The 19497-nt window shown below is 49.3% G+C and overlaps 1 protein-coding gene across 6 annotated transcripts in view; it reads right to left on the bottom strand.

The window, feature by feature from the left end:
• The window catches only part of KANSL1 (KAT8 regulatory NSL complex subunit 1), a 103595-nt gene that overhangs the window by 18335 nt on the left and 65763 nt on the right, over window positions 1–19497 (bottom strand). For 5 of the 6 annotated variants that reach the window (XM_054224259.1, XM_054224258.1, XM_054224260.1 and 2 more), the window contains 4 exons: window positions 13027–13168; window positions 7774–7878; window positions 2471–2586; window positions 790–985 (listed from right to left, as the gene is read on the bottom strand). In XM_054224259.1, the coding sequence (XP_054080234.1) occupies window positions 790–985; window positions 2471–2586; window positions 7774–7878; window positions 13027–13168 (559 nt within the window). The remainder of the gene's footprint in view (window positions 1–789; window positions 986–2470; window positions 2587–7773; window positions 7879–13026; window positions 13169–19497) is intronic. The other variant, XM_054224263.1, reaches the window with a different exon arrangement.

Raw genomic sequence — 19497 nt, 5'->3', positions numbered from 1 at the left:
CTCAATTTCTAACTATCCTCCAACCGACAGTTTACGGCATTCCTAAGAGAAATTAAAAAGAATTAAGCACGGCCTTTCCTTATACAGGCAATAAAACTGCATTTCCACTGAACTGAATTCTGCCTAAGGGACAGGAGTATAAAATAAATTTTAAAAAAAGAAAACAAAACCAGGAAGAGTCAATGGCATTCAGTGATTTCCAAACTCGAGCAGTGGAAGCGAACACCATCACGTCCGCAGGCCTTTTGCAAGGCAGCCCACATACGCCTGCTCAGAGAACTGCAGTTTTCCTTCGAGCAAGGAGCAGCGAGTTCCTGGGGCGGTGTTAAATCCTGTGCTCAGAGTCAAGGTTTCCTGACACTTGACTTCTCAGAGCTTCTTTGGACTGCTCAGCCCGTGCCATATTGAACTGCCCAACCTGAAGTTCACCTCAGGCTGGTTGGTTTTAGAAAAGAAAACCCACATCAGACTTCAGCATCTCCCCTCCCCAGTGACAGCTAATAGAAGTCTCACAACAAATTAAAAGCTTCTCCTTCATTTCTCCTTTACTTCTCCAACAGCCTTTGAAGCCTCGCTGTCCTCATCTTCCTCTCCATTATTTTTACCCGCTTAATATCAACAAACATTCCCAAGACAGGGAGAGCTCTTCAGGCAAAGAGCAAAAGCACAATGGACCAATGCATCGCTATCTCACCCAGCTCTTTGGTGTGGAGCTTTAGAGATATAGACAGATAGATACACAGACAGACAGATAGATAGATATTACATCAAAACCCAAACAGCACGAACCTTTTTGGATAGGGGCATAATGCTGCTAGGTCGGACAAGCCGTCGCTTCTTACAGCTCAGTACTGGGCGAGTGCGAGCTGCTACACACGTTCCATCCGAAGATGAAGAAACCATGTTCAGCCGTTGCTTTTTATGCAAGAGCTCCTCAGCTTCCTGGCCATCTCCCTGAGCGTGTTCTGCCAGGCCAGGCTGAAGACTGCCCCAGAAGAGAAGAAAATAAGAAAGGTAAGTGTTATTCATTCACCCCACCCCACGTCGGCCAGCAGTACCAGCCAGGTTCATGATTCAGACCTCAGCAAACACGCTAAGCTGAGTTTAAAGCATTGCCGTTTCACAAGGCAATGGCTTTTATTAAGGCAACTCTAATTTTTTGCTTTGACTTTGGCCACTTTCCACACTCTCCCACCACTGAACCTTTGTCAAAATACCTTTGGAGGTTCTGAACAAAAACCAGCATGTAAAGCTGGACACAGAGCAAGCCCGAAAGCTGCTCTAGCCCTGAACAGCTTTAATCCTGGAACTCAGCTTCCCCCAGAATTACAGTTCAGCGTGTCTTAATACAACAATAACAAGTCTAAATGCCAGAGAGCGTATGACAGAGAACATATAAATTTGTAGAAAAAATATTTAACCTAGATGTAAAACCTGATTCTGATTAATATTTGAGAACTCTAACAACTCTCAGCAGTGACACCAGAAAGGTGCGATGTTACCATTAACCTTTCTGTTTTACGTACAAAGGAGTTCCCCGTCCGCACGCAGTAACCCTGCCCTACCACGGCACCGACACACCATGCCACCTACCAAATACCAGCGCACCTCCTTATCTACCGAACCTTTTCATGTATATTTTACAAGTGTTTCATTTCTATAAATGCAAAACATTAAAGCCCTGTGCTCTAAGGCTCTGTAGTTCAAAGGCTACAGGCGTACAAAGGGCTCCGTTACACCCTGCAGTGTTCCAGCCGCAGCGATGAGTTGGTTGATCGGTGCTTTCTACGCCTGCTCACACTGCGCCGGCGCAGCATCCCTCCCTCCTCGAGGGACTGAGCGACTGCACCGGTGCCGGCAATGCTTCTCCAGGCACTACCGCAACTTCGAAGCACCGTGCCTTCACGGGTTTTCAAGTGGTTCAATCCTAAAATCATCCTGCAGCACAGGAGAATTTCTTTCACTTGTTTCCATCCATCCACTTAAAGACTTACTCAACAAAACCTGGAGAAATGAAGAATTCAGGAAGTCTAACTCCCCAAATCAATGGGATTTGGGTGCCTCACTATCTCCAGAAAAGCCACCCAGTGGTTACAGATACTTCTGCAAAATAATTGCAGGTGGGCCACTAGTACCTTTGAACCATACAATTTGCAAGTGTATTAAAAATACCCAGAAAGAAACAGTTTTGAACACGCTCACTGCACGGCTGCCTGCGGGGCTTGTTCATGTAAACACAGCTCAGTTTAATACCATTTTCAGGAAAACAATGCAGCAGAAAACCTCAAGCAAGCAATCTCCTCCAGAATGCTTCCAAGCACGATCTACTACCAAGCTTTTTTCAAAAAGAGTCCATTTATACCGTTACCGACCCAGTTACTACCCAGCAGCATGCTATAGTCTGGTTTCCAATGGGACTTTGTTAAGATCATAAAAATCAACCTCTTCCCATAATACGCAAGCAGCTTACGTGTTAATAACTCCATTGACGGGTCTTGGTGCTCCACAGGGCTTGGCAGGATAGGATTCAGGAGTATTTGCAGGAGAAATACCCAAGTTCTCTAGTGGCTGGGATCCACAAACACTCTAAGGAAAGATGAGAAAGAGCATAAATTAATAAAAAAAAAGCTTCTTAAACAGCCACAACTTTCTTATTCCCAGTTTCTGGTTGAGGATTTTGCACCGTAGCCGTGGGTTTCCACATACAACTTCAAACCAAGGGTTCCGAAGTCACTATGAGACTGGAGACGTAAGGATTTCTTAGGGAACAGCTCTGGCAAGAGGACGGATACACGGGAGCACTTTCAATGTGAGAAACAAAGGACTTCCATTCCCCTCAGGGAACCGCTACGGAGCATGGGAGGCTGAGGTCTTTAAGGGGATTTTAGCATTTTGTCTCAATAGTGCAAACAAGTCCGTAACCACCTGTAAAAGCTGGCGGGCGCCTTCCCAAGCGTGATGCTGCGCTCCAAGGCACAGGGCTGCAAGCTCCTGCCCAGGCGCTTCGGAGGAAAAGGGGAGGAGAGGGAGAGGAGAACAGACTTGCAAAACCGAATTTGCATTTTTAACGAAATACCTGTGCAAACACGGTCCCAACAGCACTTTAAAAAGTATTTTAAAAGAGTATGCACACAAGCTGCGTGTTTTGGATACAAGCAGGCCATGCCTATAAAGCTAAAACTGCCGGATAAACACAAGGCTGAAAAAAGAACACTATTTTTTTGTCAGAGGAAAGTAAGTAAGATCTAAGCGGAAGGCAGAGAGCTCCCCAAGCCTCCTGCCTCAGGTCTGAAATACCGACCCCCTCGCCCTGCAGGAGCAGCAGTAACTGCATGGCCGCAGCACTGGAGGTGTCACTTCTCCCCCTGCCCTGCGGTGGCCCCAATGGGGGGACTGTCACCGCAGCTTCCAAGGAGACGCCGGTGGCATTCTCCCTCTCCACTCCAGCAGGTGCCAGGGTGGTCCAGCACGTTCGTACCCCAGCACTCATCACCCCAATCTCATCGTCCTCGCAGCCCCCTCTTTTTATTTTCAGACGTGCTCCTCCTCCTCCTCCCCGGGGTTAAGCTTCATTTCTCCCTTCGCGCAGCGCTTCCTACACTCCCTGCCAATGTCTCCCGAGCTGGGTTTCCCCCTCTGCGCACGCAAGGGCGGTGGTGCGTTTCAAATACTAGTGAAAAAAAGACAAAAGAAAAGCTCTGACTTATCTACATGGATGTGCAATCAGCCACCCCCCCTCCCCCCAGCTCATCACATACTCCATCTCAAAAGCATCAGTACGGCATCAATTAACATCTCCACCTGCGATCACCCCCCACCCCAACAAACAACTAAAATCAGGCTACGGCGGTGCTGGACTAACGGTTTCCAGCATAGCAGAGACCTGACTCATCAAGGGCAGAACAATTTCTAACGCAGACAACTTCTGCCTGTTGCCCGTTTGAGGAACTTTGCTGGGTTTTCTACACTTCTGCTAAAAAAAAAAAAAAAAAAAAAAAAAAAGGCGTTTCTCCTGGGGGGGAGCAGTGACAGGATCAGACCCGCAGACCCCGTCTGAGCGCCCAGATGTCGGGGCGAGATGAGACTGCGCCGGAGCGTTATCACAGCAGCGCGACGCAAGAGCCCGGCGAGGTGACACCGGAGCAGGAGCTCAACCTTCTCCCCCTGGTTTCCAGAGGCTTGGCAAGGCTGAGCCTTCACATGACACCTCCGCCAGAGGCACCCACGGTTCGGGAGGGTGGGTACGCATGACTCATAAGCTCTTTTGAAATAGGATATTTATTATCTTCTCCAGAAAGGGTCTTAAAGGAGGAACCTCTTCTCCAAGAGCTGTCTCCGGCCTCGTGGGTCATCGAGATGGGAGAGGGTGCCCTCTCTGGTTCCTGCGGGTGAGCTGGAGAGCGTCAATCCAAAGCCTGTTTATCAGAAGCTGCCCACGCTCACCTTATCACACTGAAGATGGGTGTACCCTAACAAGGCTCTGACACGAGCAGCGGAGGAATGAGCTGGACGGCATGAACTGCCGTCTCCAGCCTTCAGAGCAGAGCCCGAGCTCTTGCACCAGCTCCTCCTGGACGCACCTCCCAACGCCGGGCTTCCTCCGGGGCTGGCTGGGATCCAGAGAGTGTTCATCATACCAGGATCACATCAATGCTCCGGAGTGAGCTCTCCTCTCATTTGGGTTTGCCTGGGGTCGGGAAGTCCAGGTCTTTAGGATCCCTAAGACCCTCGGGGGGGGTCAAAGATACAGGTTTGGCCACCTGCTTGTTGCACCTGAAACCGGGAGCCTGCAGACTACCAGGGGCTCTCAGGGCAGTAAAGAAGCTGCGTGCTGGCAGGTGGGCAGTCCTGACCCAGCACCAGAAATGCCCCCCATATTCCAAAAAAAAAAAAAAAAAAAAAAAAACCAGACAAAACCCAGACAGGTTCAGACCTTCACCTACTACTAGTTACAAACCCCTACCACAGGGAAAAAGTCTTACCGAGACACTCCATCAATATCTTTTCTCATTTACTATTAAAAAACTTAAGTGCATCCCCCTCTCTAGACGAGCAATACAAGCAGCGAACCATTATCAACAGCTGAGAGATTTCTTCAGGGCTTCGTGCTATTCCCGTCTTCAGGCAAAAATATTTATTCACATACCGAGCTTCCAGTTCCCAAGAGACATTCCCAGGCCTTCTCCGCAAAGCCCTTTCCCCCACTGATGATAGGATTGGTTCCTCCTCGGGATTATCAGCCACATCCCACGTATCAAGCCGATGCCCAACGACACGTATCCCGCACTCACGCCGGCCAAGGGAGGTACCATGAGGGGATGAGATCCAAAGAGGAGCTGGGGGTGAGACGGGATGGGTTCCTCCCCTCACTCCACGTTGCAGATCTGTCTCTTACTCTGCCAGTTTGGGAAATAAATTAAAAAAAAAAAAAAAAAAAAAAAAAGGGAAAAAAAAAAAAAAAAAAGGGCGCCTAATTCTAAGCAGCCCAAAGAGTGCCAACACGATAAGCACCTCTTCAGGAGAGGCCCGAGAGATACCCTTCCAGTAAGCGTCCCACCGGAACGGGAATGGTCTCTGGGCTAATCTCTGGCTGGGAGCAGATCAAGGCTCTGACTCAACGCCCCACCCTGATGAGCCAGTCTAATTAAGCACAAGCCCTCCAGCAGCGGGGTGTAGAAGCCGGGTGCCTGGAGGCAGCGTTTTGGTGGCTGACGCCTCCGGCACCGCTGCAGAGGAGCGGGCAGCACGCAGCAATGTGCGTGTCCACCAGCAGCCACGCGCGGCAGGGGAATAAAAAGTCCTTTCCAGGAGGAGTCACCCTCCACGATGGCAAGCGCGGCTGCAGGAGTAGCCCCAAGAAGGTGCCAAGTAGGGGCCTGCAGCCTGCTTTACACCAAAAATCATGTTCTTCACTGCTCTCGGTGGCTATTATTTGTGTTACTGTTGCCTCCAAGACCTGCAAGAGAGATGGGATCTCCATCGCGCTAGTGCTGCAGTAATAAAGGTCTCCTTCTGAAGAGCTTAGACCCGAGTGAAAGGGCTGAGAAAAGGGTGGAAGCAGGAAATCAAATAAACACGGCAACGACGAGATGGTTGCGAGCGGCCACACCAGACGCCACTGGCCAAGGATTTTTTTCCCATACATCAGAAATCTACAGACATTTTCTATTCTCTACATACAGAGGCGATGTCTAAGACAACCTAAAAAAGGACAATGTGATGATTTTCTAAGTATATGAAATGTATCTTTAGTGTGCAGGGACAAAGCCAGGTGGGACACAGTCCTTCCATCTGCAGATTCCAGGCTGAAAATACACTTGTGTCAAATAAACAGCCTGATTTAAACAGATAAGGAAGAAAATATTCTTCCTATCACTGTTAAATTTGATCATTTATCTCCGCTATCAGCCTGCTATATACAGATTAGCTCCCAAATAACGGCCAATTCATCACTGCAGGAACACGCTATTTGTGACGGGAACTGGAGCACACTGTCACCGCACTTGTTTATTATTCTCTGAGCGCTTTTTGGGTTAAAGCATGGAAAGGGGAAGGGCCGGGGGGGGGGGACACGACGACACATGACAGACAGACATCACTGCTCAAAACCAGACACTGCGTAATGCTTGTGATTCAATCACGATCTGTAGCAGCCCCTGTCGTCCCGGCGCTCCAGCCTCCCCTCGCTCCCCCGGCGTGGCTCTGTTTTCATCTCAAGCACCATCTACTATTTTCCGTCGCGAGCAAAACCTGTGCGTTGGACCAAATTGCACAGCGGAGTTTTGGGCTCGGCTAATCTGCTAATTAAAGACTTAAATTCCAACCAGCCATCTGAAAGCCAGCGTCAAGCGAGGAGACGTTAAAATCCCTCGTAATAACCCCTTTGCGGTCCGGCGTTAATAAAAAATTTCACAGTATTTCAGATTATCATTCAGTATCAGGAAAACTCTGACAAAGTCTTGCCAGCGATAAGAGAAAACACTCGAAGTACAATTTTATGGTCACTTCTCGTTAAGTTTTTTATCTGTATCGATGCTGAATATTGGTCTAAGAAGCTCAAGCACTGCCATTGCAGTGACGCTCGGTTTCTCCCAAAAAGCGGGGTTAGGACAGAAAAGCAGGAGCGCCGCGGTTTGGCGGCAGGGATTTGAGCCACGCAGGGACCACCCTTCTTCCTAGTACAACACCTCCCCAACATCCTCCATTTTAATACGTGGACCTGTCCCCCAGGATCAAAAGCAATCACAGCCAGGCTGAAGAGTACGACCAAGCCTTTAGTCCGTGGCCTACATTTCTGCATTAAATAATAAATACCTGGCACTCTGCAACGTTTCCAGTGCATCTCACTGAAATCATTAGTTCCCTTTCCAAGGGGTAACGCTCAGGCAGATATTAATAGCCGCATCTTTAGAAGCCTTTGCTAATTGTGCTGCTCTCAGTTTGAGGTACTTTTTTGCTAGAGGGAAAGGATTAGTTAGGGTTTTTAAGCTTCACAAAATGCTAATGCATATTATAAAGGTACCCCGAGGAACTCTGTGCTAAAAGGTGTTTAAATCCTGTCGTTTATTAACCCCAAAATAACCTGGGAGGGGACGAGCTACGCAGACCAACAGTGAATTCCCACATGAAGTCCTTCTGCAGGAGGCCGGTCCCACGCCACACACGCGGTTCGCGCATCTTTCTCCACCGAAACTTAAAGGATGAAACTTCCCTACCCAAAAATTCATGACCGTGAAGAATCTGGACCCAGTCACTTCTGCTGCTGGCACTTACCAGCCGGTCAGCCCCAGGCTCCAGCTTAACTTCAGCACTAACGGGACGGGATGCATCATCTACAGCAGGATCAGGGGTTGATGCTTCACCAAGAACTATCAGCCCCTGGAAGAGAGGGAAGGGAAGAGGAATTAACTGCAGGTCCTTCGGTCTCAGCCGGGAAACTGCTCATCCGTCATCCCCCAGAAACTACACCCGCCGCGCAGCAAGGCTTGCATTCCCACCGCATTTTTCAGACACGATGCCAAACCAAATCCCCCGCTGCCTGGATTTTCCTGACATCCCCGCTGAACTCGGAGCGGGGAAGGACGGGGGCTGAAGCCACATCACATGCCTTCAGCCCATTGACAGCAGACGGTTAGCTCCCTCTCGGGCAAAACTGCTGAAACGCCGTCCCGTTTCCCAGCCCTTCCCCTCCTCCTGCACGCGAGGAGGCTCAGCGAGCTGCCCGCCAGCAAAACCAAAGAGAACGTTTTGCCGTAGCGCGGAGCAGGAAAACGACGGCGCTCGGAGTACAAAGTGGAACTCGCCACCGCAGCCAAGCAAAGCGTTTTGAGCGGGTGCCAAAAAACCTACCATCAAACTCGTTACTCTGAGCAGATTTTTTTCGAAGAAGTGATATTCACAAAATTCAATAAGGAAAGAAAAGCACTGATAAACAAGCCATTGCTATAAACCTAGCGGGACAAAGCACAGTGGCAGAGCACTGCTTTATCAGACTTAACATATGTTGTCCTATTTATGTTTTACTCTAAGTGAAGCTTACTCTGAAGGCAGGACTGCTTTCTCTCTAAACAACACAAAGTAAAAGAAAATCATTATCATTATGCATATCCTGAGATATTTTATAACAAAGCAGGCTAAAATGCGCAAGGGATTAGAGAGCTGGTGGAACCTACAAGCCATGAACATAGTCCAGAACGGACAAGCCAGAACAAGTTTGCATTTGGTCAAACAAGGAGCTACGGAAAGGGCTGCTCGGATTAAGAACGGTCAGACCAGTCATCTGAAAACAATTCTGGAGGTTGCACGGTGTGTCACAAGAAAGTGAGGCCGGAAAAGAACCTGGACATGTTATCTGGACAGAGGAGGGAGCTACCAGGCTTCCCTCAAAATCCACAAAGTCAAATCATACATGACCCGATGCCACGGCACGTGGCCATGGAAGTCATTTGTAAGGCTCATCTTATGCCTTGACACAATTTTCTATACAACAGATCGGTGGCTTTCCAGAAAGACTGTGGTAGCCCATAGTTCAGGGATACTTTATTTAAAAGCAGTTCATAAACTAAATACAACTATACGTGGCCTCTGACCAGCAATGAGGAAGTAGCCAGCTTCCAGAATAAACATGATGATGATTTTCTCGAGTTTTCTGACATCCCAGAAGGACGTTTAGTGGATGTCAGAGGCTGGAAGTCTAATCTCAATTAAATGCTGCTGTGCTTCTCCCTCTACTCTTGAAAGATCCCTCTCCAAAAGCAACCCATGACATTTCACCATGGCTTCTAGAAACATCCTCAGGCACGCTTCAGCAATGAGGGCGCTCATCTCCAGATGTCAGGTGTAGGAGACAGTGGACATGAAAAAGAGGGAAACTGGGACTGGTTTCCAAATCCAAAATCCTAGTTCCAATCCAAAATTGGAACCAAGGAAACTGCTTCCCTTTGACACTCCAGAAAGCACTTGGGCTTCTCATTTGCTCAGGGAGGGGAGATGGGGAGGCATGGGCGTCAGGAACAGAAACAGCCACCAAGGACTTCTGCCTTCAGTTTAAAGGAAGAGGATGGAGGGAGCTGCTCCACGCCGCAGGAAGGAGCAGGAGTTAAGCAGCCTTCCCTGTGACAGTCACAGCTTGGGTTTTCGTGCCCTCGTACACAAACCGCGCTGCCCGAACCTACCGTGCACACCAGTCCTCCTCTCCCACCTCCTGGCCCACTAGACAGCCTCTATGGACCTACAGCTTGGGCAGCATCTTCCTACTGAGGGCTCATGCTCTCCGCTTTGCTTCTAAGAGTTTTAAAACTCTGTTATTTATACGCTTCTGAATAAGAGAGAAGAATCAGAAGCGCAACATCAAATTTCCATCTCCATTTCAGGAAAGGGAAAGGAGCAGCACATCTGATCTATTCCAAGGTCACACAATACTTGCTTTTCACCAGCACTCTCCAAAACAAATGAAAAAGGAAGGCCCCCTCCAATATTTATGGGCAAGTTTGCTGGTTCTTTACTTCCATTTTTATCACTAATTATGGTATTAATGAGAAGTCAGTCGTACAGGTCTCAGACAGAGACAGATACAGAGATAGATCTCAGATGTCTCGTGGTCCTGTAATACTCAGCAGCTTCTGCCAAAGGACTAATGGGCGACGAAAAGGGCTGACACACATTAAGCCACATCAGAAAGAGATTGAATGTCCTAAACAGCCCCGCAGAGGGACAGCAGCATCTCTTATGGTGCCCTAAGCCCGACATACCACTGCAGACACGGGAAACTCATGCGAGAGCTGCAAATTCTTCCAGCAAGAGGCTCCTCCTCACTCCCATCCCACCCTTCCCATCACGGGGTTTCTCTTGACTCAGCAGCTCGAAGCAGAGCCCGGCCCCCCCCACGGGACCAGCTGCACACACACACAACAAAAGCTCAAAATGGACACAGTGAACCCATCTCGGATGGTCCGGGAACAAGTCGAACCCAGGTCTGCAGAGACGACGTGCAAAACAACCCCGTCTTCAAGGAGTTACAGTCACTGTATGTCACCCAACTCCACCACGGCACAGAATTCCTGCAGGAGCCCTTCACCCTAATTTACCTCTTAGACCATCTCAGAGTGAAACTCGTAAGAGACACAAAAAAAGATGAAAAATGCCGTTTGTTCCTTTTCAAACACGGAGCATCTGCCGCCCACGCACGCAGGGAGGTGCAAAGACTCTGCGTGGGGGGGGGACCAGCACCGCGCCTCACCCCGTCTAAAAAAGGCCCATCAAAGCACATTTGTGAAGAGAAACAAAAACCACCTTATTGCTTTTATGGACATCCAGTCCCCTTAAATTAACTGCATGCACTCTTTAAAACCAACACAAAACCCAAGGCACAACAGTCTGCTATTTTTAAGCGCCAGAAAACACAGTGCTTTACAACTAACTTTGAACGCAGGTTTATTGGTTTGTTGTTTTCTCCCGCATCTCACCAGGCTCCGACCGAGCCGCTCCAAATGTGCTGAAAACACAATTACTGCTGAGACGCCCCGGCAGCAGCGCACCTTCAAAACAGAAGGTTATTTTCGACCGCCTGACCCTTCTCTCGCTTCCATTTGGCAAAGCAATGCATCTTTCTGGAAGGGTACACTGGGATGTAAACCGTAACATATAAAGGTAAATAGCCTAAAAAAGGAATAAAATAGAATAGCAACTTTAAAACGTGGCTGCTGCAGGAATTCAATCTCCTTATGGCCAAATAAGCTGGAGTTAAGTTACGTTGATAGAAAAAATAAGGTGCCTCCAAATTCTTTAATTGTTGTCCTTGTACAATTTGAAGCCAAATCCACTCCAACCAGACTCTTGCGTTACCAAAACCCGCACTCGCTTCTCTTCTGCCAAGCTGCTCTTCTCCCAAGCTGCTTTTATGACCCTTACTCTGAGTTTTTCATTGATGAAAACAGAACACGTTTCACAAGGCATCCTTGAACACAACGACACCGAGACGACGAGAGCTGGGTGTTCAGTGATCTCTGTGAAGTCCTACCACAAAGACGGGGTGTTCGGTACCCGCTTCCTTGCTTTTGTTCTTGCGGGGGGACAGCCACTGCCAAACCCTCCACATCGGAACCCTTTCGCCACTCTAAGTGGTGTGCTGGATCTTAAATTCACGCATCGGGTTATTGCAGTGGGGGAGGTTTTGTTTGGAGAAAAAAAAAAAAAAAAAAAAAAATCAAAAAAGATGACATCCTGTTTTCCGAAACCTCAGCTGTGCTTTTCAACTTTGACACAATACTGTGACGTTCTCCTTCCAGACCTCGAGGCTGCAGCCCTAGATAAAAACACACGGGATGCTTGTAGCCGCTCTCGGGCCGTTTCCCCAGTCTGTCAAATTGTCATCATCTGGTGAAAGCACTGAAATCTTCCGCTTCGTTAGATGAGTTTTCTCATTTCTTTCATTACTTAACTTTCAGGATATAAATGTTTAGCTGTTTTGTATTTTATATTTAGACACCATCTTGCACGATCGGCTTTCTTAAGACGGAAGGAAGATGATTCTGAAACTAGTTCATTACTTTGACACCCAGACCGCTTCCCACAAACCTTTTGCTCTGATCTCGGTAACGTATTCCGTTCAGCAAGCCACGCTCTTTCGCCTCCTCATTTATAGCCCTCACTCACTCAATTAGCCTGTTTTTCTACATAGCTGCATAAAAGTCCAGTCTCCCTCCCCTGCCTGTGCTTCTACCCTCCCGGAAGCCTCTCTCCCCACCGCTCCTCTTGGGAAAAGCCTTTGGTGGACTCGGAATTCCTGAGGATCTGTAAGTTGATGCAATACCCCGAGCCTTCTTGCCACAAACTCCAGACATCCCTCCCTCCAAGGCCTGACATTTAGACCTGCATGCCCGAACAAGTCTGGCTAACAATTCCTTCCTCAGCCCTCCTCTGCTCTCCCCCATTCTCCCAAAATCTGAGAGCAAGTCTGAAAAAAATAATTCCTTCCACAGAGAAAGGTCAGCACCTAGAAACAGTCTTTTTTTTTTTTTTTTTAATGATACAGACTCAACTTTAAGCCTGCGCTATGCGATAGCATCTGAAGTTAACTTCCTCCACAGTCCCTTCCCTTCCCCAATAAACCTCTTGTTAAGTCATTCCTTATCCCCATCTTCAGCTACTCCCAAAAAGAAAGAATGGGAAGGGTTTTGTTTGTTTTGTTTTGTTTTTTTTAAATAAAAAAGAGAAAGGCTCAAACAATGGGGAACAGCAACACGCGTGCTGTTGTAACAGTAACAGTGTTGTTCAGTAGCCAAAGATGGACTTTAAAGCAAGGTATTGCTCACTTTATGCTACCATATTGAACCGGGGGAAAGAATTACACTCAGCCCATGCCAAATAGCATTACCATTAGTCACAACTGTGCAATACGCTTTTTGAGAGATGCGGGGGGCGGGGGGAAGCATCAGACTTTGCGTAGTCTCCGCTACATCAGAAAGGAGAGCCGTTAGGAGGCAGACAGCAAAACCACACGTATCCAAACGCGCTCCTGGTCCTCACCTTATTGGCTCTAATCTGCTTGTAAATGTCCGTTTGCTGCCGGATTCGGTATTCCAGGTCTGAGACGTGGGCTTGGAGCCAATTCCAGCGACTGACGATGGCTGCACGGTCTGCTGCCCATCTCCACTCTGCCCTTCGCCTCCTGGAAAAACAGAGAGGGGAAGGGGGGGGATTATTTTGAGTGTGATTTTAATTATACAGTCCACAAAAAAACCTAGCTGAACTGACAGATAGATCAAAAGCTACACACTGAATGGCATGACTGATACCATCTACCCACTGCTAATAATTACCAACCCAACTACAGACGTGCTACAAAAGCCATGCCTCCGCAGAGCAACATTAAAACAACTTTTGGTACCCAGTGATTGAAGTCCTGCCTATGCAAGCGTTAAGATTTTATTCCACGCTTCGCTGAACCAGCAGCTCCAGTCCTACCTGGCCACATCTGCCAGCCCCACTTTTCCAAGGCTTGGAGAAAACAAAACCCATCTGCCCTCCCTTCCTTGACGCAGCCTCTTAAAAAAAGAAAGAAAAAAAGACCTCTGGCGTCAGTCCCAAAATACGCCTGAACACCAGCGCGTCCCACGTGGCCACCGTTAGAACTCGGCGGCAAGTTTCACAACACACCATCATTCGGTTTTAAGAGTAACCACCGCTCGGAGAGGAGCAACGGAGCTAAGAGGGCCTTGCACAGGCTGCTGCCCTGCAAGGAGGCATTGCAAAGGAAAGCGGACAATAGAAAAGAAAACTTGATTTCTGCATCTGACGGCTTGAGCGAGCAGGAAAAAACATCACAAAGGCACCGGCTCCTCCTGATCTGCGGGGCTCGGCGGCGCGAGGCGAGAGAAGGCGAGGACGTGTGGGTGCACGGGGGGAACCCACAGCCTTTGCAACTCTTGACTGGTTTCCTACCGTCTTTATCTCTGCTGCGAACACCAGGTACGGTTCTGCAGGAGCATAAATATGCTTTTGCTGGGACAGGGACTACACCACTGCATTTTACGGTCCACTCTTACAAAAACACCCTACAAAAACTACCACACTCCAGGGCAGAAAGGAACACAAAGACCGTAAGGTACGTAGAAATCCACGGCTCCGCCCTCTCACATTAAAAGCTATAATATTATAAAAATATACCCCAAGCATTCTGATTCCAGTGGATAAATACTAAGGCTACCCAGAAAGGAAGAAAACCACAACATGGTGCAGAAAACAAAGCATCAGCAGAAAGCGCACGCGCAAACCCAGTGCCACTGCACAAAGCCTTTGCCACACCTGGATGTTTAGCAATTAAGAAATTAATCACGAAATAATTCCCCTCGCCCATCTCCCCCTCCTTCTGTCGCATTTCGGAACCCAGCGAGAGCGCACGGGGCAGGGGAGCCACAGGAACGTCCAGATTTTTCTTCCAAAATCTAACCCAGAAGTTTGCTGCTGAGATTAACCCGTTTCAAAGCTGAAACCAGCCCTTAAAGCAAAAGCAGCACGTGGAAAAATGAGATTTACCGCTGAAGCACCCCCAGCTGCAGAGAGGGTAAGCAACAGCAATAATCAAGTTCTTAGAAAAATCTACACCTCCTATGCACCCGCACTTGTTTAGGCGCCCTGCTACCAAATGTACTTGCCTAAAAAAAACCCAGAAAAGCACCAGGGTTATTACAAGTTTCAGATCTACTGATAGAAATACTCTGAAGAGGAGGAGTTGGTGCCTTCGAACAGCAAGCGAAACCCACAGATTTAGAACAAGACACGTTCTCCGTATTCTTGCTGGACCTCGCGGCTGCGTGGGCGACGCCGTTTCAGTGCCAATTTAGACGAGGCCAGATTTCCACCAAAAAGGGCAAATGTATCCACTGCCTACAGTCCTCCCAGCCCTCTCCGTCCTCCCAATCCCTCTCCAAGACCATTTTCAAAGCATTTTTAGGAGCTGAAGTCCTTCTCTCTGGAATATTTCCCTGCGTAAAGTGCCCGCTCTATTTTGATTAATGCTGACCTTAGGTTTGGTGGGCATTTTAGTATTTGTGGATGCCACAGCAAGGCCAGATCTTAATCCTCCATCGCTTACACCGAGGATACAGTCGGCAGAGCCCAAGACAAAAGGTGGCCGAGGCAGCTGAGCACCGGGGCTGGGTAAAGGTCCGCCATACCCTCCCAGCAAGGTGGAGTGACCACAGGGTTCATCTGGTTTACAATGGGCTGAGCAGCTGCCACCACCACCCCGGCATCACCCCATCACGCAGCTCTAATCCAGACCTCAGCCCCGTCACGTTTCACTCCATTCCAAGAAGGATGACGCCTCGAAAGCTTTACGGTCCCTCCTCCCTGCGAGGGATCTCCAGCCTGAGCCCGGATGGCACGGAATTCCCCCCCCCCCGCCAGAAAGGCGGCGTTTGGGGAGCGGATCTGCTGTATCTCGCAGAGACGTTTCTCCGAGCATCGTTGGAAAACGGCGCGGCTCTGACTCCATCACCTGCGGCACCGGCAGGGTTTTCACGTCGTAGTTTCCCACAAGACTTTCCAGAACACGTCACTTCTCTGCCAGCCAAGTTCCAGTGAAATTCTACCATCCTCTCCTTCCAGAGAATCATAGAACGGTTTGGGTTAGAAGGGACCTTAAGGGACCTTAAAGATCACCTTGTTCTAATCCCCCTGCCATGGTGGGGCTCTGCATTTCAGAAGCTAAGAACCATTTTTACTGGAGAAGGGTTAATTTTTTTTATAGTTTAAAACCAGGAAAGACCTCTGCAATGGCTGTGGCTGCTTTTCTGGCATCTTCAGCACGTGTGGATGTGACAGACCATCCAGACCCCTAGAAAGTTTAGGGCTCTAAGCCAGATCTCAGCAGGCTTCAGTTTGCTCTTGGGGAGGGGATCCATGTAGCGTTGGGAATTGTTTTAGGAATATCAAAAGCTGCTGAAAGCACCTCCAAACTGCCAGCCCCCTGGCTTGCTTCTGCAATGTTACAAAAGCACCTGCGCCTGCTGGAATAATTCTGGCTGGGTCCATTAAATACATCTCATTTTTTTGCTCAGATTACACAGAAATTGAGATTGCGTATAAAAACCCCTTTACGCCCATTTAGATTCCTAAGCGACAGGGCAGGGTAACCAGCAGCAGACCTGCTCTTCACCTTAAAACCAGGACACATCCTACCCCAGAAAAACCCACTGGATTTAAACCAAAAATAAACCAAGAAAGCGAAACACAGTAACATGTACTTCATCCTCCGACACCCTGCGGCATAGGTGGAGGAGGGGAAGATACATAATGATGGCTCAGCCACACTTTCCAAAACAGTATTGAGCGTAGCATGGTCCTCTATATTTAGAATTAAGCTTTTTTCGGAGCTTGTTCAATTACACCCTTTGCTGCCATGTGCTGTCAGCAACATATATGTGTTTTGCTCATGTAATCAGCTGTTGGGTAACAAGCTCTGGAGCTTCTTTAGCTTTACTCTCTATATAAATATTTTGCAGGAGCGATTCTTTTCTCGACAAGCACTAGAAAGCGGCAACCACGCACAAAACGCAGCATGTCAAGTCGCTGCAGTCAGCACCGGCAGCCGCCCGAAACCTCGGCCAGACACGGCTCTGGGGAGGCAACCCACTTCCTTTCTTTCTAAAGATTACAGACTTGAACTAATAAATGAGTTTATTGCACTTGCCCAAAACAGGGCTTGGATTAAGCCAAAGACGACGGCTGAAGAGACGGCCAGATGGCTGCAGGGAGTGGTGTCGGTGATGGCTTGTCTTGAGAGCGGTCCTGTGCTTCGAGAGGCAGAGCTGGTGTGGGCAGTAACGCCAGCAGCAGCAGCAGCGCGGTGAAATCCTGCATCCGCCAAGGAAACCGCTCACCAGGCTGCTGCACATGCGCCGGGCGACCTCCACAAAATACAGCCTATTTTGATGGCACAGGACAGCCCCTCGCACTGGGACAGGAGGGTAAGCTCATGAAACAGCACAGAAAATGAATTATTTAGGGGTCCGATGCTTAAAAAAAACCCCAACGATTTCCCAGGTTGACCTGTTCCCCTTCTGCAGGCGTCGGTGTGCACAGGAGAGCGGCCGCAGCAGCCGAGGTGATGGCAACGACAGCCGTCCCTCGCCCGCGTGCGCCCAGCCGGCGCGGTGCTCGGCTGGACCACGGGGAGAGCATCCCACCAACCGCAGCGGTGGGTGGTTATCGTAAACAGTGTGCGCACAGAATTAGCAGCCTTAGGTCCCCTCGCGTGGAGTGAACCTGCACATGCGGGTGGTGAGCCCCTGGCCCAGGCTGCCCAGAGAAGCTGTGGCTGCCCCATCCCTGGAGGGGTTCAAGGCCAGGTTGGACGGGGCTTGGAGCAACCTGGGCTGATGGGAGGTGTCCCTGCCCAGAGCAGGGCGGTTGGGACTAGGTGATCTTTGAGGTCCCTTCCAACCCGAACCATTCCATGATTCTATGTGGGGCAGACAGAGATGGCACCAAACTGAGGGAATTGGAGATCAGCAGAATTATGTTCCACCAGGACACTGCCCTACTAAAGGCCCAGCTGCAGAGCGAACAGAGCAGATGCACCAGCTGCTGCTAAACCATCCTGATAATGACACGGAGCAGCACAGAAAAATGAAGTTACAAGATTTCAGATTGGAAAGTTACAGACCGGAGGGGAACTAGGTACCAGAACCACTTCCAGGAGTCAGCGGTAATGAATGAGAAGCAGCCGCCAGGGTCTGAGTGAGATTGTTTCTGCCACCCAGAGCACTTCAGCAAACCCAAATCATCCTGATGTTCAATGAGGAGTAACAGGCTGCACTGGCAGAAAAAAGAGTCAATGCCAGGAAGAGAGAGAAACACGACACAAAAAAACTCTGAAAAACTTTTCCTGCCTCCAAGCAGCCTACGGAATGGAACAGCAATGGGAGAGAGTCACCGGGAGCCAGAAGGAGCTTTGGGCAGTGAAGCTGGACCCCACGGTGTGGTGCTGCCGACTCTCCTCACCCTCCTGCGGCCAGGCAGGAGCAGGAAAGTCCCCAGCCATGGCACCGCCAGCATCTCCCTCCCAGCGGACACAGTCCAATGCTGCAGGACGAGGTGACATGCTGCAGCTTTCCAGGCACCTTCCATATGGCTCCCCTCCTCCACTATTTATTGGCATATACCCAGGGGCTTTTCTGTCCCCTGAAATGCAGTCGCCTACCAACACAGAGGCCATTCTATATTTACTCTCCCCCTTCCCACGCAGCTTTCAATGGAAGAAACCACCAAAGATGACCAGGTACAGTTCAGAGCCCCAGATTTTGAGACCTTCTCCCAAAAGTCCTACAACCTCAGCCTCCCTCGCCTGCCAGCGGCGGGCTGGGTAGGTATTATCTGACTTCATGTGGGAGGCTCACCACGGCATTAGGACAGAACGCAACAGGTAGAGTATAGGACACTTCTTGAATAAGATAATTCATCATCTATTCACCAAATGAGGCTTCAGTACTGGCAATCGGGAGGCGATTGCCAGATGACCTACAACCAGGGCTCCAACTTTGGCAATCCTGAATGTGCCTGTGCTGTGGGGAGAAGGATTTAGTCTCTAACACCCGGTCGAGACACAGCTGGGTCAACGTTTCACTTCCTGAAGGAGAAGGAAGAGAGTGAAGACGGTAAAACAATGTCCCATGGAGCTTCTTTGGCAAGACTGCTTGCATGGAGCTCGTTCTTCATGGAGGTCTCCATCCCAATCCACTCTCATGCTATATGGCCAAATTCTCCATTTCTTGGGTCATCCGATCCCACCCCCTATATTGATTTGCTACAGTCCCACCCTGGCAAAACCCATTCTTTCCCACCAAAGGCATGGCCCACACTGAAAACCTGGGATTGCTCCAGAGCTGTTGTCCACGTTCATCCCTCATGGGTCTACCAGGCTTTGGATCTGACGGGGGGTTTGGGTGCTACTGGTTTGCCATGAACTGCTCCCAACATCCCAGCTGGTTGGCTCTGGATTGATAGCAACCTGCTTTTGGCCTCGTATGGCACCTCACACACTTGTCCTCTCCCGGAGGAACCAAGAAGAAACACACGTGCGCAATCTCCTCATCAGTCACACACATCTCTCCAACTGCACCAGCCAATCTGGAACTGCAGGAAGCCACGGTTCCATGCCAAATTTGATTCTGCTCCAAAAATCTCTGCACAACCTGCCTTCCTCTTCCCAGTTCTGTACTCGACTCCACATCCCACTGCATCACGCCACTGCCAAAATGCTCAGAGGTGCACTTCGTGCCTTCCTGAGAGCTGCCCGAGTACCAGCACTCGATGCAATCCACTCTTCGTAACTGGAAGAAGGATCTTGCTGCCAGCTACAGCGAACAAAAACGGGGCACACCAGAGCTCAGTTCCCATTTCCACCTGGGATCTTCAGCAGGGACAAAACCTGCCAACAGACCACAAAAGCGATTTCAAATATGACAGTTTATGACATTCAGCTGTCAACTCTAT

Source organism: Rissa tridactyla, chromosome 19 (genome assembly GCF_028500815.1).
Source record: "Rissa tridactyla isolate bRisTri1 chromosome 19, bRisTri1.patW.cur.20221130, whole genome shotgun sequence".
NCBI lineage: Eukaryota > Metazoa > Chordata > Aves > Charadriiformes > Laridae > Rissa > Rissa tridactyla.
Note: the sequence above shows the minus strand (reverse complement) of the source record. Positions and strands in the feature narration are given on the sequence as shown.